This window comes from Ursus maritimus, unplaced genomic scaffold (genome assembly GCF_017311325.1).
Source record: "Ursus maritimus isolate PB19 unplaced genomic scaffold, ASM1731132v1 scaffold_34, whole genome shotgun sequence".
NCBI classification, from domain to species: Eukaryota; Metazoa; Chordata; class Mammalia; order Carnivora; family Ursidae; genus Ursus; species Ursus maritimus.
Window position 1 is genome coordinate 18306227 of NW_024426008.1, and position 22575 is coordinate 18328801.

General features: G+C 48.9%; 1 protein-coding gene across 1 annotated transcript; it reads right to left on the minus strand.

Moving 5' to 3' along the window:
- Window positions 1–991: 991 nt before the first annotated feature.
- Window positions 992–22546, minus strand: FXN (frataxin). The gene is made up of 5 exons (XM_040620264.1): window positions 22347–22546; window positions 15355–15452; window positions 13110–13230; window positions 5999–6096; window positions 992–2658 (listed from the first exon to the last, which is right to left on the minus strand). Exons 1-5 carry the CDS (start codon window positions 22512–22514, stop codon window positions 2508–2510), a joined length of 636 nt encoding a protein of 211 aa, XP_040476198.1. The 5' UTR covers window positions 22515–22546; the 3' UTR covers window positions 992–2507.
- Between the last annotated feature and the right edge of the window lie 29 nt (window positions 22547–22575).

Below are 22575 nucleotides of genomic sequence, written 5' to 3' on the forward strand. Positions count from 1 at the left end.
GTGGCTGCTCTTGTGGTCTGGTTCTTTCACTGCCTCAAATGGGAATCTCCCAGGGCCTCAGAAAGGAAATAATTAAACCAGTGAGCATTGTATGTAAAGTAGAAGTAAGTAGGCCTAAGAAGCTAGGCCCTAAGGGAAGTATTAAGAGCACAGATCCCCTTACATTCTCCTGGTAACAGCAGCCTGATGAAATCTTTTTTATATCATGTCCCAGATAGGTGAGTGCATCAGTTAACTGACTTCCAAGTAAGCAAGATGGTGAGACTTTCATCAGGAGAGATAGATGGCGTACACACACACACACACACACACACACACACTTCTATTTATTTTCTCGCTGGTACTGAACTACCACACTTAAAAATTTCCACCCACACTAAAAAATAATTTCATTTTTGAAGAAAGGGAAAAAAAATTTTTAAGAAAGGAAATATTTTAAATAACCATTTGGTGTTTGTTTATATTGTTCCATTGTTAAGAGTTTTTTTTCCATAATAGAATGTGTTTTTTGTTCACCCTTTGCCAAACCCTTTGCTACACATTTGCATAGACTTGTCACTAATAAATCTTCCTTTAGTGAGAACAGAACAGGAGCATAACTCTGGAGGGGTTTTAATGTTCCTGAATCTTGGTTTCTTCATGTGTAAGATGCAGGTCAGTCAAGATTAAAATGAGTTCCTTTGGGGGCACCTGGTGGCTCAGTTGGTTAAGTGTCTGCCTTCAGCTCAGATCATGATCCTGGAGTCCTGGGATTGAGCGGCATGGGTGGTGGGCTCCGCGCTCAGGGGGGAGTCTGCTGGAGATTCTCTCCCTCTCCAGCTGCCTCTTCCCACCCACCCCTACTCCTGCTCGTGCTCTCTCTCTTGCTCGCTCGCTTACTCGCTCACTCTCTCAAATAAATAAAAATCTTTAAAAATAAAATAAGATGAGGTCCTATGGTGTGGCAAGCTGTCTTAGTTTGGGCTGCTGTAACAGAATAATAGACTGGATACCTTCTAAACAACAGAAATTTATTTCCCACAGTTCTGGAGGCTGGGAAACCCAGGGTCAAGGCCCCAGCACATTCAAGGTCTGGTGAAATTCTATTTCCTGATTCACAGACGGCTGTCTTGTCACTGTGTCCTCATACGGTGGGAGGGGGAAGGAGCTCTGTGTGGGGGGGTGTGTCTCTTTTATAAGGGCTCTGTCCTTGTGACGCAATCCCCTCCCAGAGGCCCCACCTCCTAACTCCATCACACCAGCGGTCAGGATTCAACATAGGAATTTTGGGGGGACATAGACATTCAGTCCAGAGCACAAGCTCAGCACAGTAACAAGGTAAGATGGGTACTATCTGAACACGAATTCAACTGAAATTCTGGTGGAACAATACCAATAACCAGATATTTCTGCCATAGCTTAAGAGAACTGTTCGTTGTCATCTCCTCATCTACCAGAAGGCATTAAAACCAGCCGGTTAAGTTGGCCTGACAGGACCACTGAATGTCTGGATTGGGAATCCACTACATTCTGCCAGTTCCACCCTCATTTAACACGTGGGGAAACAGGTCCAGGAGTTTGTGAAACTCACCCAGAGATAGAGAACAGAGATGCTGTGTATCTGCATAGACTTGTCACTGAGAACTTTCTTCAGTAAGAAAAGGTGGCACTGAGCCAAGTGAAGGACCAGGGCTCTTTTCATTAACACAAACATCTTTTTATTTATGTGGTCCTTCACGTTTGCAAAGCACCTCCTCAGCCCCGTGACCTAGTTTATTACGTTACATCCACGAGCTTATGAAGATGGCCCGTTTCCCTTCTTGTCTTTGGAGTTTTCGCATTCTCAGACCTGTGCTGCGGCAGCTCAATCTATGCGGACCCCTCCCTTAAAAAAAATACACACACACACACAATGAAATGAAATGTGTGCATATGCCCCTATATATGTCTCTCTGAGTGTCTCCTGCAGGCTGCACCCCGGCAGACACGAATGCAAAGAGAGAATGATCTTTGGGTTTGAGAATTACTGACTGTCACTGACACTTTTGTACCAAAGGGCTTAGGAATGCTGACATTTTCCAGACGCGTGGTAACATTATAGGCAACCCCTTAATGAATCTCATTTGAGGACAGAAAGGGGAGGTCGGCCAGCTGCTCTTCATGTGGTTTTATGCAGTTAAGTCCTTCAAAGAACGAAGAGCGAAATCAAGTCATTTCTCCTTCTGAATTTTTCCTTCTTATTTTTCTTTGTTGTAAGGTTATATATAAATGTAGGAGTATAGGGACACTATAAAAGAGAAGGGATATCCTGTGAGGGAGGAAATCAGACAACAAATCCAAAAACACTATGGAAATTAAAAATCCGAACTTGGGGAAGGGTGGGAGGCAACACGTTCTTTTCACCAGAGCCCTTAGAGCCATGCAACTGTCCTCAGAAGTCAGAATGGACCAACCTAGACACTTGGCTGCAGGATGGAGCTGGGGTCTTGGCTTTTGCGCTGTTCATGTCTTTGGGATTGGGCTGGGCATCAAGGGCCCTTTCCGGAATAGGCCAGAGAAGATAAGTCCAGTTTGGTTTTTAAGGCTTTAGTCAGCTCCGTGGCCAGCAGCTCGTGGAGGGAAACACCGTCGTGGGCATACACCCAGTTCCTCCCCGTCCAGTCGTAGCGCTTGGGCCCGCTGCAAGACAAAATAAAGACACAGGAGTCCACGAGGACAGCCCTTGAGGAGGAACACTGGCTTCACAGATGCTGCCAGCAAGAAATGACCAGAAAGAAGCTCCAGAAAGTCAGCTTAACCTTTGACTTCTTGTCTCAGGGTCTTTCTATGTAAGAGTAAGGACACGATTATCCCCTGCAACAATTCGACAGAACAGTTCTCAAGACCCGAAGACATCTGAACCCTCTCAGTGAGTCTCTGTAAATCACACTCTGATCTTTCGCTTTTGGGAACTCTATGTCGTAGCAGTGTTGTTAAAATGGCGGCCATTCGTGTACCACTCACATGATTTGTCCCTTACCTATATTATTATTATTTTAGTACATTCATAACATGTGCAACCACCACCTTTCCCTACCAGAACACTTCATCACCCCAAAAGTGAACTCTGTGCCCATTGAGCAGTTACTCCCCTCCCTCTCCTCTCCCCAGCCCCTGGCAAGCACCTATACTGGTTTTTGGTAAATGTACTTTTTCTTGGGACGCCTGGGTGGCTCAGTCGGTTAAGCGTCTGCCTTTGGCTCAGGTCATGATCTCAGGGTCTTGGGATCGAGTCCCACATTGGGTTCCCTGCTCAGTGGGGAGTCTGCTTCTCCCTCTCCCTCTGCCTGCCACTCCCCCTACTTGTGCTCTCTCCCTGTCTGACGGATAAATAAAATCTTTAAATGTAATTTTTCTTTTTTTTTTAAAGATTTTATTTATTTATTTGAGAGAGGGAGGGAGCACGAGCAGGGGGAGGGGCAAAGGAAGGGGGAGAAGCAGACTCCCCGCTGAGCAGGGAAGGAGCCCAACCCAGGACCCTGGGTTCCTGACCTGAGCTGAAGGCAGATGCTTAACTGAGCCACCCAGGCAACCCCCCCCCCCCAATATATTTTTCACAACACTGAGAGTTCCTCCACCTCAAGCTCATCCAGTGAACAACAGTATACATCCATTCACGCTGGGAGGCTGTATTTGTGTGGCCCCGGGTGTAGTCGGATTTTGACATGTCTTGTCATTCCAGATGTACCCAACTGTGCCCATTAATTCTGCCTCCTCTCAGCCTGGTGGGGGGCGGGGGCGGGCATGCCAGCAGATAGTGATGGTACACGGGGGTGCTTTGCTGGAGGTGGAGCAGAGAGCCCTGGGGGCCAACGAGAAGGGGTGCCTGGGTTCACCAGTGCACTGAGGGAGAGATTTCCCAAAGTCAACAAGTTTGCCAGGGAAGAGGGAAGCTTAGCACGGAGCATCTTTGCGGACTATACAAACATCAAAGATTTCTGTATTATCAACCAAATGCTGGGGTTTGAACACTTTTCGAATCATGGAGATAATAGGGACAAACCCAAAGGGCTGGGGCCTTTGTTTAATACACATGACCAGCCAAATGCAAACTACTTGGGCCATAGAGAAAGAACTGATAATCCAGACCAAATCTAGAGAACATTCCCTTGGCCTTGGACTCTGATTTGCTGGGGAATGCCAGGTAACGCGTGAGAAACCCGCAAGCCCCTCCACTGCCTCCGTCCAGGTATCCACCCAGACCCCTGCTTTCTCCCATCCTCCCACCACCTCCGGGTGGGCAGGCTGGCTGGGAGTGACCACTGTTTCCACAGGACCTGAAACGCTGTCATGTGAAAAAACATACGTATATCAGAAATGCAGTCCCGTGAAAGATTATTTTGGACGTGAAAAGTTGAGTGGAAAATAAGTTTTTTTCTTGAGGAACACAGTATCTGTGATAGTAAGTGGCTGCTTGGCAGATTTTCTTTCCAGATTCCCATCGTGAATTACAGATTAAACAAGCCTGGGGTAGGATCCTATTGCTGGTAGGTGTGTCCAAACATGATACGGACTTTTCTGGTTTCCAGACATGACAGAAAGGGAATTCCTTCAGTGCACCCGTGATAGATGGTTCCGGTGCCCTGCCGATATTTACACAGCCACCAATCCCCAAAGGTGATGGCTGGGTTTGAACTGATCCACCCAGTTTCTCATATGATTCCTCCAGGTGAAGGATAAGAACGGACAGTCCTCATGCCTGGCTCTGGTTAGGGTTAGGACAACTGTTGGAGGCCAAAGAGAACAGGCTAATTGGCCCACACAAGATAACACACCCAAGCTCAAAGTAATTGGGTCTAAAAAAGCAATGCAGTCTATAGGGGTCTTGCTAGAAAGGGGTGATTTCTGGAGTTGTTTGTTGAATTATAACATACTTCCTAGATGAGGCTGGGGCAAAGGAGGCAGAACACTTTATTTATTTTGAACAAATAATTACACACCATGGCATGAGAAACAGTGTAATATTAACTGCCTAAAAATGATGTGAACGTTGGGGCAGAAGAAGAGCTATAATTTTTTTTTTTAGATTTATTTATTTATTTGAGAGAGAGAGAGAGAGAGAGAGCGAGCCAGGGGAGGGCCAGAGGGAGGAGAGAGAAAATCTCAAGCAGACTTCCTGTGAGTACAGACAGGACTCAGGGCTCGATCTCACTGTGGAGATCATGACCTGAGCCCAAGCGTTGGATGCTTAACTGACTGAGCCACCCAGGCGCCCCTATAATTTTTTTAAAAATGTAAATACCACTGGGCTTTCAAAGAATTGCATGCTGGTTATATTTGGCCTTTCCCAATGCACAGTCAGCATGTTGTCTTTGGAAGCGCTAATGAGTGACCCAGGAAGGGTTGGTCTGAGAACTTGTGAGTTTCTCTCTATAACTCCCTTATAACCACCCAGATAGATGCAGGCGGATGAGGGGCCCTCTCTCCCTGTATGTGCTCAGGCCTTGAGATGCAGGGCAGGCGGCCTCCAGCACAGTGGTTCCATGAGATTGAAAGCACATCAGTGATAAAGGCAGGAGAGATTCAATGCCCTGGAGTCCCAGCTTAAGAGGCTCTCCCCCCTCCACAGGGCACGCAGCCCGATTTCACAGAGGGAATTCAACCAACTTCAAGCGAGATGCTCAAAGCAAACTAGAGGTCAAACTTTAACCTGCTTTGAAGACAAAGTGCAACTCATTCTGAGGCTGTGGCATTGTAAGTGGCTTTTTTAAAGGCAGGGCAATGATTTCATAGAGAGAAACTGTCCAGGCCAGCTTCTGAAAAGTTATAAACTTCTTGCTTCAGATCTATATCTCAATATGTGCTTATAGCGGCCGGATTACTGGTAGACCCAAATTGCTGAAGCAGGGTTAACTGTCCTACGAGGCTGGGGTGAGCCTGAAGCATCAGGAGAGGGGTGCTCACGGACCACCCACCCGTGAGGTCACCATGCACACCTCACAGGAGCTCAACAAGGGCAGATGTGGACTTCTGGACATACCTGGAGGGTGAAGATAACCAGATCTGCTTGTTCGGGGTCTGCTTGTTGATCACGTAGGTTCCTAGATCTCCACCCAGTTTAACTGTTAAAACACCACTCTGGCGGATCAGGTGGCAAAAGCATGAGGAAAAGAGAACAAGACAGAGTTATTACTTTGCCACAACTGCTTCAGATTCTGACACTTACACAAGTACGCAGCACACACCGCGAAGAAACGTCTTTCGTGTTAGACACGGCAGATCATGCAGAAAGCACCCCGCTCTCAGAGTCAGACTGTGATTGTTCACGATAGCACTCAGACCTCACCGCGCTTTCCCTCGTTCCCTGGGAGGCTGGCGAGGCGAGAATTCTCACTATTCCCGTCTGGAGGTGAGGAGACAGCAGCGCTTGTCTGAGGAGTGACAGCTGGCAAACAGGAGGCTCCGTCCTGCCTGCTGCCTCAGTTCCCTCAAAGACCAGCCCGAACCCACAAAAGGATGTTAAAAAATGCAGACCCCAACTCTACCGGAGTCCCACGTCATCCCAAAGATCGGACAGGACATCTTCACTACCAAAACAAGGAAAACAGGCAAAAAAGAAGGAAGTAGTCAAACCACTGGCTTTGCTGGTCTTAGAAAAGCCACAGAGCCAGCTCGGCTGGTAGGAGGCTGGCTCTCCAGACAGAGTTTTTATTTTCAGACCCTTCCCACGCATGTCACAAGCTGCTCTCAAGGGCATTATTTTCCCCTAAAGAGCCCTGAATTCTTGAAAAGATGGGTTGGTCCATCTTTGCTCAATAAATGCTCATTTAAATTTGAAAAAACTCTTTCAACAAAGGAGCCCTTTACTCCCAAGGTCTGAGGTTTCTTTAGAATGCGCAGAATATTACAGAAGCAGCCACACAGCTCAGTCCCTTCATTGGGGCGGGTGTGCCGGAGACAGCGGCTCGCTGTTCCCCACCCCGGGCATAACCCGCGGGGAGACACACCGCCACCTTTCTCTGGGCTTCTCGAGCCCCGGTCCCATCAAGAGGCCCCAGATGTTTCTTAGAACACTTTGTGTTTGGTTTGCAAAGACAGAGAGCTATTGAAAAGGTAGACGGCAATGACAATAATAATATATAATAATAATAATGTAACTCACAGGCAAGGGAGGACTCTATTGGGTTATACTTTAAAAAAATTTTATTTACTTATTTGAGAGAGAAAGCTAGAGGGAGAGAGCACAAGATGGGGGGCAGAGGGAGAGGGAGAAGCAGGCCCCCCATGAGCAGGCAGCCCGACGCGGGGCTCGGTCCCAGGACTCTGGGATCATGACCTGAGCTGAAGGCAGACGCTGAACCCACTGAGCCACCCAGGCGCCCCAGTAACATGTTTTCTGATTAAAAAAGAGAAAAAGAGAAATCATACAGACATCGGGAGTACAGAGAGTGTACATAAAATGAAAACATCAATTATTATTGATGTGATATGAAAACATCAATATTAACGACTACTGTCCAGGACCTACTCTGTGCCATGCACTGTATTTGGCACTTTGTGTACAACTGTTTCCACTGTGACCATAACTATCAGAGGTGGGAATCATTATCCCTGTTTTACAGATGAGGGAAACAGGGACAGAGTAATAAAGAATACTTAGTAACTGGCAGAGCTGATCTTAAACCCAGTTTGGATTGTCCTGTTTGGGTCCAAAAGAAGCCGTTCTTGCCCTACTAACACCAAGTGTTCTCTCAATCCCATTAACTGGCGATAAAAGCTGCTCACCCCCAGGTATCGGCTGCCAGTTTGTAAACGGATTTCTGAAAAGGGCTGGGATCACAGTGTACATTAAGTTTGTTTTTCCTTTTAAAGTTCATTTTTTAGTAATCTCTGCACCCAGTGTGGGGCTTGAACTCACAACCCTGAGATCAAGAATCACATGCTGCACTCACTGAGCCAGCCAGGCACCCCCTAAGTTTGTTTTTCAAAAAATTTTTTCCTGACGGTGCCTGGGTGGCTCAGTCAGTTAAGCATCTGCCTTCAGCTCAGGTTGTGATCTGGGGGTCCTGGGATCGAGCCCCAGGTTGGGCTCCCTGCTCAGGGAGGAGTCTGCTGCTCCCTCTGCCTCTGCCTGCTGCTCCCCTGCTTGTGCTCTCTTTCAGTGTCAAATAAATAAAAATCCTTAAAAAGAAATAAAATAAAATAAATTTTTTCTTGAATCCCACCTTTACTATTTTGGTAGGACTACCACCTTTCCTTTACTTGGAAGTGTCTCATTGAGGCAACTGGGGGGCTCAGTCGGTTAAGTGTCCAACTCTTGATTTCAGCTCAGGTCATGATCTCAGGGTTGTGAGATCAAGCCCCCATTTCATCGGGCTCTGCACTGGGCACGGAGCCTGCTTACAATTCTCTCTCTGCCTCCTTCCCTCTGCCCCTCCCCACCTCTTTTTAAAATTAAAAAAAAATTTTTCCCAATACCCTCTTAAAAAATAAGAAAAAAGGTATATTAAAACTCCACAATTCAACAGTTTTAATATTTCACAAAGTGTTTTCATAAAGTGCACAAACATCACTAATTCTCGGCTATTTCCACCACCCCAAAGAGAAACCCCACACCCATCAGTCCTTACCCATTCCTTCCTCCCCCCATACAAACTTTCATGACTTCTTTTTCCATGAGATAGTAGGCTCAGGGGACCGAGACATAACTGTTTCCAGTTTGACCTATTTGTGGCCCCTCAGTGCCCCATTGTGCCTTGCGGCCCCCCCCCCCAACGTGGGGAGGTGCAGGAACAGCGGAGAGGGCAGAGGGCGGGTCTGAGTCTCACCAACCCTGCCACCTTCCTCAGGACAACGTCTGTGCTGCCTCCTTCGGAGACACAGTGCAAGGATCGAGGGGCACAGGTGCTCAAGGCTTGTGTAGGCTCCTGATCACGGCCACACCCTAGAACAGGACACCAAATCAAGGATGGCACATCCAATCACTGAACGCCAAAATCCACTCTTTCCAACTCAGAATCTTCTGGAATTATTCCAGGGAACTGGCCACTTGTTCACAAAGAGCATGTTAACAAAGCAACCCTGAGATTTCTTCTAGGTGTGCAGACCTCAAGTGGTCTCCTCCACCCGGCACCTTCTCTGCAGCGCCCCTCCCCGCACAAGACCTCGACCCCAGCTGAGGCACCCCGGACATGGTTACCCTGAACCCCCCACAGCCCCTGTGCCTTCCTCCCTGCCTCTGAGCTGCTCTCTTGTTTGCTGGACACCCGTGCCCTCCCCTCCACTACTCTAAGCTCCTTGAGAGCAGATCTGTCTTTTCAGCTAAGCACCCGCGGTGTCCAGCACATACGTTCTTAGTGCGAGATACGGGATGGAGACAGTGCATCTGTGGAGGAACGAACGGCGCCGACGGTGACCAGGGCTGGTGATAACACGTGCGAAGTTAAGGGCAAGGTTACATGAGGCAGAAAGTCTCAGCACTTAGCCAGCCAACCCCCCTCCTGTTCATTGTGTGTCATCATTTTTTCCCATGGAGCCAGAGGCTGTTTCCAGAGGAAACCGGCAAGAAGAGGAAGGAACGGAAGGAAACGAGCTGCCTTACTGGTTCTCTGGGAGTTCTTAATGCTCTTGGAACTATCCGCGAGTAGCCCAGATGAAGAGGGCTTTTTGTTCATTAGTATTATTCCTTAAAGGCCACTCGGAGGCTATTTTGGGAGTGTGGGCAGACTTAAATGCATGGGAGGGAGGGGGAGTGGGGGAGAGTCAAAATCCTTGGCAGGTTCAGCCAGGGGCACTAAGCAGTCAGAATCAGCCCCTGTGCAGGGCTGGTGGAGGCTTATTCCCCCAGGAAGTATCAGCCCCGCACACTCGGGAGCAAGAGGAGCACTTCCGTCGTCACTAGCTCGTTTTGTAGAAACAGACACCTATGGGACGATGCGTTGCGTCAGGAGACTTCAGGTATATGTGGCTTCTCACACTCCAAAAATAGATAGCACTCTTCAGGAGTAAGAATAACGAATGTGAAGCCCTTTTACAATGTAATGCTAACAGAAATCCGCACAAGTAGAGGGACGTCACTCACTTCCCGGCTGAAGAAACTGCCCCGCACAGAAGTTAAGATAATTCACTTACAGACTCTCGCTAAGAAAATACAAACCCAGGACGGGCTAGAAGCTTTGTCTCCATAGCCAACCAGATGCTGCCCCTGAGCAAGCGTCCGTAACCTGGGACCCAGAGGGGGTCGTCGGGGGTCTGCAGGCTGCCCCGGCCTGCAGCTGAAATTGTACTCGCAGGCGTATGGGGAAGGTTTTCTTGGGAGAAGGTCCGGGAAAGGTTAAGGAATCTTTGCTGTGCGGCGGCGAGAGGCCAACAGCTTAGCGAGTCAAGAACATGACAGCAAACAGATTCTCAATACAACGTCAAAGAGGCCACGGCTCCACAGGGAGAAAACGAAGGTGGCTTGGAAGTAACCCCTCAGACAGCACGGTGCTTCTCACGGTCCTGGTCAGGCGGGCTCTGCCGGTCAAGGGCAGCGGACTCCACGGATGCCTAGTGCCGGGAGGTGCTTTCTGCTCTGGTGGGTCGTCCCCTCTAATGGCAGGGCCAGTGGGGGTGAGGGCTGGACCCAGACACTGACCCCCCCAAATTACCCACTCCACTGACAGGAAGACACGGCTGCCAAGGAGCTGCTCACATTTCTCGCTCCACAGGGAGCAAACAGAACATGTTCTTGGGTCTACCCAGAATACTGTTTTCTGTCTACTTGGCCAGGAGCAAGTTGGTAAAACATCTATGATGCTGAGTGGCACCAATGAGAGACTGTTTCGGAAAAGTACGTGGGCCCCACTTCATTTGTATACCGAATCACCATTTATTAAGTTCCTATCACGTAGCTGGCGTGTTTCAGGCACTGGGATACCAAGAGTGGACATTGTCCTGGCTGCCAAGAACTCAGTCCCGCCACGGGAGCTGATGTGTAGACAGACAGTTAGTACACGGGGTGATCAGTGCTGTACAGACTCATCTTCAGAGCACTGGGCAAGGAAGTAGGCATGGTATCTGCCTAGAGCATGTAGGAGGGCCTCCCAGAGGAGGCCATGCCCAACTGGACCCTGGGGACAGGGAAAGACTATACCCCAACAAAGCTCAAGTAATAGTGTTATGCGTGTTCTGTTGCCTATAATGTAGTTTCAATAGAGTTATACGTGAAATGTATAAGTTAGCACCTAAGAGACTCTAAACAGGAATTCACACCCCAGGGTAGAGAGCATTTCAAAGCTCTTCAATCTGAAGTCCCAACAACAGAGTCAGCTACTGTCTGCCTTTAGTTTCTACGTCTGTACTAGAGAATTTCCTAACTGGTAAATGATTTGTTAGAAATAATTTTTCCTTGGTGAGGAGAATGATACTTAAGGTATATGGACTGGCCAGAAAAACCCAGGTGCCTCTTCCCTTTGTAGGAACAGGTTACAGAATCTGGAAACGCCAGCTGCTGGGTCACTCTTCAGAGAGGCACTCTGCAGGTCAGGTAAGACCCTGCAATCCACCACTGAGCAGGAGCACTTTTTCTTTTAAAGATTTATTTACTTATTAGAGAGAGAGAGAGAGAGAGGGAACGGGGGGGGGAGGGGCAGAGGGAGAGGGAGAGAGAATCCTCAAGCAGACTCCTCCCTGAGTACATAGCCTGATTCCAGGACCCTTGAGATCATGACCTGAGCTGAAACCAAAAGTCAGCCACTCAACCGACCAAGCCAAGAGCGTTCGGTGCTTGATTCCAGGGGGTAAACAGAATCCAGCTGCTAGAACACTGGCACATTTGCTTCTAATGAAACACTCGTGCAAAATACTTGAGTCACTAAGTATTCTCACTGATCTTAAAAGAATGAGTGGTGTGACTGTTTTTATGGCATGTTAATGAATGTTTACATGTATGGCCGAGTTTAGCCTGAGACTTGGTTTCCCTGTAAGTACAGCCAGTCCCTGATAGGGAGGCTGGGGGAGCGGAGACCTGTAACTTGCCCAGCTCCATCATCCCACAGACAGTCATGCTGGGGGGCCAGTTAGTAAGGGTTCCCCAGCAGCTTGCCTTCTGAGGCTGTCTGCGTAAGCACTTCTAATGCCCCGCCCCAAATGATGCCCACAGCAGTCACTGAATCCACCTGGAAGGCATCCAACCCTTTCTTGCCCGTTCCCTTAACTTTGCCCTCCAAATCCCTTGCTGTCCTTACAACCAGGCTTGAAATTTTCTTGCAGACTCTTGCTACCTGCTCCATTGGATGGAGTCCCTTCTCTGTCCACAGTAATACCCAACACCATTTCTATCACGTTAGCCTGACAGCTGGTTGTCCTAAAAAATTCCACTTCATAACATTTCTGACTATTAATTAATTGCCGTCGAGAGGATTAATCTCCGTGGGGGATTTTTTGGCTAAAAAAAAGAGCTGCTCCCTAAGGCGTGAACAGCATTCTAAATGCAAAGTGGACCCTTACTCACGTCCGCCACCTGGCGGCCAGTCGATGTAGAGCAGCACTCCCTAGGCTTCAGGGCTCTGCGGCTCCCCCCAGCTTCATTTGGGATCACCTGAGGAGTGATTATAAAAACAAACAAAAAAACAACCTCCCCTGCCCTGCCTGGGACATACTCCCAAACCAACTAAAGAAAAATCTCTAGGGGTGGGACTCAGGGTGCACATTAGAATCCCGGGTAAGCTTTTCAAAAATACGCTTCCTGAGAGCACACCAGGACCCGCTGATCAGAATCTCCCAGAAGCAGGGGTGGGGGGGGCCCTGTCTGTGTGCTCTGAACACACCCTGGTTAAGGAGGAGTGGTTTAGTTCAGGGCTCCTCGTGCCCTCAGGACAGTCATCTTGCTAGATAAGCACAGGCCTGGGTCCCTCCCTGATTTACCTTCACAGAAGCTGAATGGAGCTTGAGAACCTGTATTTTTAAGCAGAAATGGGGCTCACAGAGGCCGTGACTTGCCCAAGGTCACAAGCCTGGTGGGGCAGGGCTGGAACACCAACGCCAGTCTATGGGTCCCACCCGTAACCACATGCTGCTGGATGCTTAACTCTGCTGGAGGGGAATTCTTTGTCCTAGTGAGACACAATTCTTAGGGAGGAAACAGAAAAAGGAAAATAAGCAAGAAGTACCCCAAACGAGACATCATAGTCTTCGAATGTGTAAGGTTTGTCTGCAAGGTCTTCGAAAAACTCTGCTAAGGAGTCCAGTGTCTTCTCAGCCAGTCTTTCATAGGTGGTCTCATCCAGAGAGCTGCAGGGGAAACATGAAAACCCCCCCAAAACACACGTTTACCAAACTGCTCCATTTTATTAACATCAAACCCACACATCTATTTATTTACTTATTTAATTTATTTTTAGTAAATATGCCCAATGTGGGGCTTGAACTCACGACCGGGAGATCAAGAGTCACAAGCTCCAGACAGAGTCAGCCACCCCGACACATCAGTTTTTTACTTAAATTAAAAAATTCATGGGAAATAGCTACCATGTGCAGAGAAAAAATTTAATCAGCACGAACGAGTTTCTATAGGGGCGCCTGGGTGGCTCAGTCTGCCTTCGGCTTAGGTCATGATCCCGGGGTCCTCAGATTGAGTCCCACGTCGCACTCCGTGCTCAGTGAGGAGTCTGCTCCCCCGCTCTCCCTGCTTGTGAGCTCTCTCTCTCTCTCTCTCTGTTAAATAAATAAATAAATAATCTCAAAAAAAAAAAAAAAAAGTTCATAAAGAAGGAAACCTTTCTTCCCAAATAGGCAGCCCCCATCTGCAGAGTCAACTATGAATAAGAGTCTCTTCTGTGTCCGTCCGGAATTTTATATTCTTTTTAATATAGAAATTGAAGCACCTTGCAGTTTTTATTTAATATATCCTGGAAACTGTTCCATATTAGCACATACAGATTTTCATGGTATTTTATTTTATATTATTTATTCAACCTGACCCCTTCAGCTGGACATTATGCTTATTAAAATTGCCTGTATTAATGATTAAAATTATGTTGGGCAAACCACAAAGTGGGAGAAAATATTCGTATTACATGTATCTGAAAAAGAGCTTATTTCCAGAATATATAAAGAAATACAACTCAATAAGAAAAAGAAAACCCAATAGAAAAAACGGGTAAAATACTCGAACAGATATCATTTTAAAAAACATATCCAAATGGCCAGTGAACATATAACAAGGGGTATAACTTTATTAATCTTTAGGAAAATACACATTAAAAAAATCACAATGAGATACCCTCAGAATGATTAAAAAGAAAGAGACAGATAACATCAAGAGTTGGCCCGGAAGTGAAGCAACCCCTCTCCATCGGGTGTGTGGGTGTGTGTGTCTGTAGGTCAGAGAAGCCACTCCTAGACCGGAGAGAGAGGACTGCATGTCACCTGAAAATCTTGGCCTTTGAGGTGGATGGATGAGAGACTGTATGGGCCTGTGGTGGCAGCCTGGGGTTTAGGGGCCTGTGTGTGTGTGTGTGTGTAAGGAGGGTCCACGTACATATCGGGGGGGGGGAGCAGACTAGCAATGCTGGGGAGCTCTGCACCAGAACCCATTGCTTCCTTCCAGGGCACGCACTAGGCCATATTTCCCAGCATCCCCTGCAGTCACCTGGGGTCATGTGACACAGCCCCTCCCAATAAAATTTGAGTGAGGGACAAGTGCCACTACCAAGACTTCCATTCTCTTGCCCTTTCCATGGAAGGGAACCTGGGCGGGGGGACCTGGATTCTACCGTGTAGAGGACAGTAAGGTACTGACAAGTGACAGGAAGGTGGAAGGACCCTGGCTGCCTGAATCCCTGCACAGAAGCATGCCCGCCCTGCACTGTCGGAACACAGGGACACAAACCACTGCTGGCTCGAGCCGTTACAGTTACACAGGCTTGGCCGACCCATCTGCTAAGTCATCAAAGAGAATAAGAACAGAACTCTGGAAACAACCTAACTGTCCAGCAACAGGGGATGGTACCTACGTAAAGTTTAATATTCTTTCATTTAAAATAATGTGGTAGAGGGGAGCCTGGGTGGCTCAGTCAGTTAAGCATCCGACTCTTGATTTCAGCTCAGGGCTTCATCTCAGGGTTGTGAGTTCAAGCCCCATGTTGGGCTGTGCACTGGGGGTGGAGCCTACTTAAAGAAGATAGTTGGTGATACGGAGAGATGCTTATGAATGCTCCTGCTAAGGGAGAAAACAGGTTTTGGAAGGGATGGGCTTTTTTTTTTTTTTTCTTTTTTATAAACCGGTAAGAAGAAAGGAAAAAAAAATTAAAAAGCTAATAGAAGTCTGAGCAGGTATGCACATGTTGTGTATTGAGAAAGAGAAGGAGGGAGGAGGGGGAAGGGCTCTCTGATGTGGAAGGGGCTTTATCTTACCCAGGGTCGCCCAAAGTCCCTGCTGTCCTCATATTCATCAAACAGACACTCTGCTTTTTGACATTCATGAGCTGATCGAGGCGGTGGAGGCTCAGATTCTAAAAGCCAAAGTCAAGAACATTATCATTTTTCAGTGCATTATAGTCCCTGAGCACAAGGTTTAAATATCACTTCTGCATTCAAGAATAAACCACGTTAAATTTTTCCAGGAGTATTTCTGGAATGTTTTCACCTTGTTTTAATGCATTACCTTGCATTCTCTCGGGTTCTCTCTAAGCCTGTGCTGCCCAACATAATAGCCCCGAGCCACAGGCAAACTTTAAATTTATTGTCACTTCCTATCACTTCCCACTAAAATTTGAGTGAGGGACAAGTGCCACTTCCAGGACTCCCATGTCCTGGAACGCCACGTTTAAGCCATGTTTCAAGTGTCCTGTGGCCTCATGTGGCCAGTGGCATACTGAACAGAGTCACCACCATGGGAAGATCTATGGGCAGCACTGCTCCAGGTTATTAGAGGTATGTGGTGGTTAGCACAGGCGAGCCGGGGAAGCATCAGCAAAGCTCACGGAATTTGACCAATGCAAGCAACAACGAACAGCAAGAGGCAGATGTCTGCAGATGTCCAGAAGAGAGGGTCGGACTGCAGACGGACAGGTCTCATTAACATGTCTACGGGAGATACTGTCATCTGTTGATTTCTCCCAACACATAATTGGAAGAGGGTCCAGGCACCCGTCTCTGGGGCCACCAGCGCTACTGACCAGCTGGAAAGACAGATGACATAACCAGAAGACAGTGACAAACACCAAGGGGACTCTGGCTGAGGGACCTGCCCCAGTGTGGGAGGGGACAGAGCCTGTAAAAGGAGAGAAAAGTGATACATCAGAGTGGAGATGGCAGGGGAGAGGATGGAGAGTTGGCCACAGGGCCTCGTGAAGGCACTCAGCTGGACTTCATCCTGGGAAGGCACCCAAGGGCTAGAAGGGGTTGGTGGTAAGATTCAACTTCTCCTAAGGTCACTCTGGAGCAGGGCTCAGAGGCTGTTGTTCTCTTGAACCATCGGTGTCCTTGGCAAGCTCAGAAAGGAGAAGGCAGAGGGCACCAGGCTGAAAAGTGACCAGAAAAGGGGGAAACGGGTGCAGAGCACAGAGGGCATGATTTTAAAGGGTTGGTTCTGAAGATGGGAGAGAGCCAGCGTTGACAACCAGTTATTGCTACTGCACATTCTAGAGTGTTCCCTAGCTGCTGGGTGTTGCTGCTCCTAGTGTTGATAGAAACGGACGGTGTTAGTCCTCATTACAAGCCTGTGAAGCAAGTACTACTAGTATAGTGGTTCTTCCCGACAGTCTGTTCTATAAAGTCACCATGAACAAGAGGTTAGTGAAATGCTCCTGCGGGAGATACAGGCTTAGGTTCCTGCAGGCTTCAGGTCCCATATGACCAACCAACCTCGCTTACATGCGTTTCTGTTTAAAGACACCTTGTCTAATATACATTGTTGATTCACGAACACTGAGCTCACGGCCAACAGTGCCGTAACTCAGGCCTGAATGAGGCTGATCTAACACACGTGCTTTCTCTGCACAGGCTCCTTGCACTTAGACCGCTAGACAGCACTCGGCACTATGCTCTGGGGTCATTTTAAATAGTGAAATCACCAACCAAAAACCCAAAAATGCAAACAATGTGCCACTAAATAGGTGGTGGAAAGGACACTTGTTGACCCCATGGGGTCTGAGACAAGAAGGCACTGTCACCTTGTTTGACCTCCGTGGAAACATGCAAGCATGCTGCTCCATGTATCTGAGAGTGACCACGAAATCCACCCTCCCTGGGTACTGATTTTGGGGTTACAGATAAATTTTACTGAGAAGGTGAATTCACAAGCCCAGGATCCATGCAACATCAGGATAGACTGTATTTGTAGTCTACGGATGAGGAAACAGAGCAAGTCACTCAGATACACAGATGCAAAGGGGAGGAGCAGGGATTTGAACCCACACCCTCTGGCCCCAGGATCCAGGCCACAAAGGAAAGAATCACACACCTGGGGTATCATACGTGGTTTCAGGCATGGAAGGGAACTTTGAGAACCAGGGGCTCAGAGTTTCCCTCCCCTACAGGGTCCTGGCCTCTCAAATCCTAGCTGTCGTAGTCTGACACCTTCACATAGCCTTTTTCCTGTTTCAGTTTTGGTTTTGCCTTTTCTATCTTGGATGGCTGTTCTTGGTGGGAGGTTTGATCTAATGCAAGTTACTCACAGCCAGAAGTAGAAGTCTACATTTCGGCTGTTTTTAATCATCAAAAGAACTGTTGCCAAAGACTCCTTGCTGGTCTCTTACCTGTTCTCCCCAAGCTAACGCTCCCTGAGTACCTGCTTTCCGTTTCCGAGCCCCCGAAGGCAGGGGTCACGGTACCCGCTGCACAGATGGTGAGGAGCATTAGACAGGAGGACGTGAATACCCCAAACACAGGGCTGGAGAGTGTCCAGTCAATTCCGGCTTTGGAGCATGTCAACAATAGTGTGGAGAGGCAGAAGGTGAGGCCCGCCTGCGTGGCTAGCAGGGAGGCCGGCCCTCACCCCACGGGTCCCCTCTGCAAAGCACGAAGCTGCAAACGCTGGAAGAGTGAGTCACTTCTCATCCACCGCTGGGGGGATGAACTGGTACCACCACTCTTGGCATCAAGTGAGTTGAATATTTGCTGGCCCCTTGCCTAGCAATGCCATTCTGAGAATTCAGCCACAAAGAGCCTCTGTCCCTGCACAGGAACGCCCACAGCAGCACCGCCGTGACAGCGGCACCATGGCGGTCACCCGGATGTTACCAGGAGACTGGATAGAGTGTGATGTGCTCACCCAATGGGATACTACCCAGCAGAGAAAATGAAGAAATGACAACCATGTGCATCAGTGTCACGAGCCTCGAAAAGGACACTGAACATAAGGAACAAGTCACAGCACAATAAATGCAGCAAATTTTTTTTTCTATCAACGGCATGTGCTTTAGGGAGACATACATAGAGGGTGACACTCTAGGAAAAGGAGGGGATGCCTGACGGAATTCAGGAGAGCAGGTTCCCCTCAGGGAGGCCCAGGGGTCCTCGGGAGAGCCTTCCAAGGGACAGATAACATCCAGTCTCTCTTTTTTTTTTTTTAAAGATTTTATTTATTTATTTGACAGAGAGAGAGACAGCCAGCGAGAGAGGGAACACAAGCAGGGGGAGTGGGAGAGGAAGAAGCAGGCTCCTAGTGGAGGAGCCTGATGTGGGGCTCGATCCCATATCGCTGGGATCACGCCCTGAGCCGAAGGCAGATGCTTAACGACTGAGCCACCCAGGTGCCCCAACATCCAGTCTCTTAATCTGGTGATGAGAGTGTGGCCGTGTGTTACTAATCTTTGAACAGCACAGACATTTTACAGACACTTTTCTATGTATAAACTCACATACACTGTCTGTGGAAGACAATAAAAACATGAACTTAAAGTGAATCAGGGCATAACCTGCTTGCCAGGCCTGAGGCCAAAAGACCACGGGGTCCTAGGTGACGATCTTGACCCTCTACGAAAATTCATGGGTGTCTGCAAGCCTTTCGAGGTGTGATGCGGCTGAGGCAGGGCCTATGAAGTTGAGTACGAGGTGGCGACATATCTCTCCTTGGAGCTGCCTCCTGTGTGACAGGGGAAGGGTTTGAGGACCAGCCACCGTCACGCTCTCAGTGGGGCAAGAGGCTGCCTGACGGAACCAGGGGCCTCCCTGGGCCACGGAGTCACTTCCAAGCCACACTTGGAAGGAAGGCATTTCTGTGGATTCCGGGTTCCGCTGAGCAGCCAGACCTAAGAATGGACAATCAGAAGCTAAATACGCTCTACCCCACAGCTATGTGCCGGCTGCCAGCCACACACATGTGGCCCCGGGGCTCCTGAAATGTGGCCCGTGGGACCAAGGAACTGGACTGTAAACCTTACTTACTGTAATTTTAAAATGAAACTTAATAAAGTTTCTGGAAAATTTATTATTTTTATTTTTTTAAGTCTTTTTTTTTTTTTTAAGATTTTTATCTATTCATTTGTCAGAGAGAGAGCACAAGCAGGGGGAGCAGCAGGCAGAGGGAGAAGCAGGCTCCCTGCTGAGCAAGCAGCCTGATGTGGGGTTCGATCCCAGGACCCCGGGATCAGGACCTGAGCCGAAGGCAGATACTTAACTGACTGAGCCACCCAGGTGTCCAAGTTTCCGGAAAATTTAAAATGTTCTGGAACAGCTTGAGTGTGTGTATTTGTTTTTTCAATCGTGAATTTTATAAAATACACATCAGGAATTTCCTCAAGTTCAGTTTAACATCTGAGCTGACATGTGCTGACATGGGAAATACACACTGAATTTGGAAGAATGACTATGAAAAAAGACTGTTAGACATCTCAATGATTTTTCAGTATTGATTACATGTTGAGATGATAGTATTTTGAAAAACTAGATTACATAAATGTATTGTTGAAAAAAAAAATTTTTTTTTAACTAAGCTGTAGGCCCAACATGGGGTTGAACTCATGACCCTAAGATCCAGAGTCGCATGCTCTACCAACTGAGCCTGCCAGGCGCCCCTCTGTGGTGTTCAAATTAATTGCACCTGCTTCTTTTTATTTTTTCAATGTAGCTACCAGAAAATTCAGAATTACACATGCAGCTCCCATTGTATTTCTTTTGGATAGTGCTGTAGTAGTAGGAATAGGGGGCAGAGAAAATAAGGATGGGGAAGAGGCCCCCACAATGAACTCAGGTCCTGATGAGTTCTGGAGTGCAGGGACTTTGGGGGTCAACCTGAGGATAGTTAAGGCCTTGGAAAAATCGAACATGGTGGTCCCAGTTGCCGTTGTCATCCACCCAGCTGCACAAGTACAGGAGACGTGTGAGGGAACTGTGTTACAGACAAGTTCAACAAACCTGATTAATTTACTACGGTAGAGGGAGCCCAATGGGTGACCTCCCAACCTCCCAAGACCCCTAATCCCAGTGTGTGTCCAGTGCCCACCTCCTGGGTGGCAGCTCTAAGCTAGGCATGCTTCTGAGTCCACAGCCCTTAAACAGCCCCTAGGCACCGTCCCAAAGACCACGCCATTATCTTGTCACTGTCCTAAATTAAAAACTGCTGGCAACCCATGGCCACACCAGCAGGGGGCGGAGTGCAAGCCAGGGCAGCTTCAGGTGGGAGTAGCGCAGGAGAAGGGTAATAAATGTCTGTGTTCTGCACGGGGACAGTGCCGGGGCACGATTTCCACAGCTGCCTGTATTTCCCGAGAAGACGGGTAATCCAGTATCAAGAGCCCAACTTGAGTGTTGGCAACCAATCCTAAATTTTCTTCAAACATGGCCAAATAACAAGGTAGTGGGAAGTTCAAGTCTAAAGTCCAAATTCCAGAGCTCCACAGGCAATTTGGGTTGGAATTCGCCTGCCTCCTTCACTACCTGAGAGGTCTATCCAGCAGACCGGCCACTCAGCGCTGGTATTGCCCAGGCCTGTGTCTCCTTCGGGAATCCCCTTTTCTGCTCCCTTGCCACCTTCAAGACCCTGATTAGGGGCGCCTGGGTGGCTCAGGTCGTTAAGCATCTGCCTTTGGCTCAGGTCCTGATCCCAGGGTGCTGGGATTGAGCCCCACCACGGGCTCCCCGAGCAGGGAGCCCGCTTCTCCCTCTCCCCCCTGCTTGTGCTCTCAAATAAATAAAATCTTTAAAAAAAGGGGGGGGGGGCGTCTGGGTGGCTCAGTTTGTTAAGCGTTTGCCTTCCGCTCAGGTCCTGAACCCCGGGTCCTGGGATGGAGCCCTGCATCGGGCTCCCTGCTCAATGGGGAGTCTGCTTCTCCCTCTCCCTCTCCCCACTGCTCCTGCGCTCTCTCTCAAATAAATAAAATCTTAAAAAAAAAAACAAACCAGGGAAAATTAATTTTTAAAAATCTTAAAAAGAAAAAAGAAAGGCCCCTGATTAAACATCGCGTCCATCCGGCTAAGTCTTCCTCAACCCCACAGCCATTTTTTGGGCTTCCTCCTTTCAGGTCTTGGAGTGACTGGGTCAGACGCTTCTTTGCAGCCCCAAGGGAAGAAAAACGGAATTAACTTCCAGGGCTGAAGACTTTATATTACGTTAATCCAGTGTAATCCTCACAACAGCTCTGCAAAATGGGCGGTACCCTCTCATCTCTTTACCCAAAAGGAAGCCACGCCTCGGAGAGGTTCCAGATCTCCCGAAGTCACACAGCTCTGCTGAATCGAGCCAGAACTTGGAGGGCAGGCCGGGTCATTTTCCAAAAGCTTTGCTGCTCTAGCTGCTGTGGTCCACAGCCTCGGCGTTTCCACCTCGCTCGAAGGAAGCGTTTCGTTCATAAAAGCCCATGCTTGGAAACATCGCTCTAGTAATATTATATATACACACTATTATAAACTATTATGGTGGTATAGTGTGTACTATTTTATTCTATTTATATATATGTACCATGCTAATATTACATATCATACACATACATATGTATCTTACAGTACTTAGTACAGTATACACTATCACTTAAATTGAAATTCTGGCGAAGGGAAGTGGCAAGCTCGGCGACAACCACGGACCCCCGAGAGCGGTCCCGGCCACTTTCCCTGAGTCGGCGGCTGCGAGCCCCCTGCGTTGCGTTCCCTCGCAGTTACACCGCATTGTCCTTTTCACCCGAAAGCAGAGGCCGGTGCAAATGTGACACGGGGAAACAGAGGGCGGACTGCGCGGCCGCGCGCCCGGTAGGGAGCAGCGCGCGCTCCACCGCCGCGCGGCCACAAGCAGAGCGCGTCCCCGGCCCGCGGCCCCGCCGGAGCGCAGAGGGCGCGCGTGCCCGCAGCAGCGGAGTGGGCGCGCGTGCCCGCAGCAGCGGAGTGGGCGCGCGTGCCCGCAGCGTCCCCAGCGTGCGCGGCCTCCCTCCGCCGGCGTGCGGCCCAGACGGCTGCGCGGCGCGGGTACTCACAGCGTGGCAGGGTTCGCGGGTCGCTGCGGTCCAGATGCTCAGGCCTCGGCGGCCGTAGAGCGGGGAGGTCCTCGTCGGCCGCCGGGCCCCACCGCCGGCCCGGGCTGAGCCCGGGAGCGCCGAGCGGGGCAGGAGGCCGGCAGCCGCGCGGCGCCCGAGCGTCCACATGCTGCTCCCAGTCTGCGGCCGCTCCGCCCTCCTGCTCCGGGGACGCCGCGGCGACACCTGG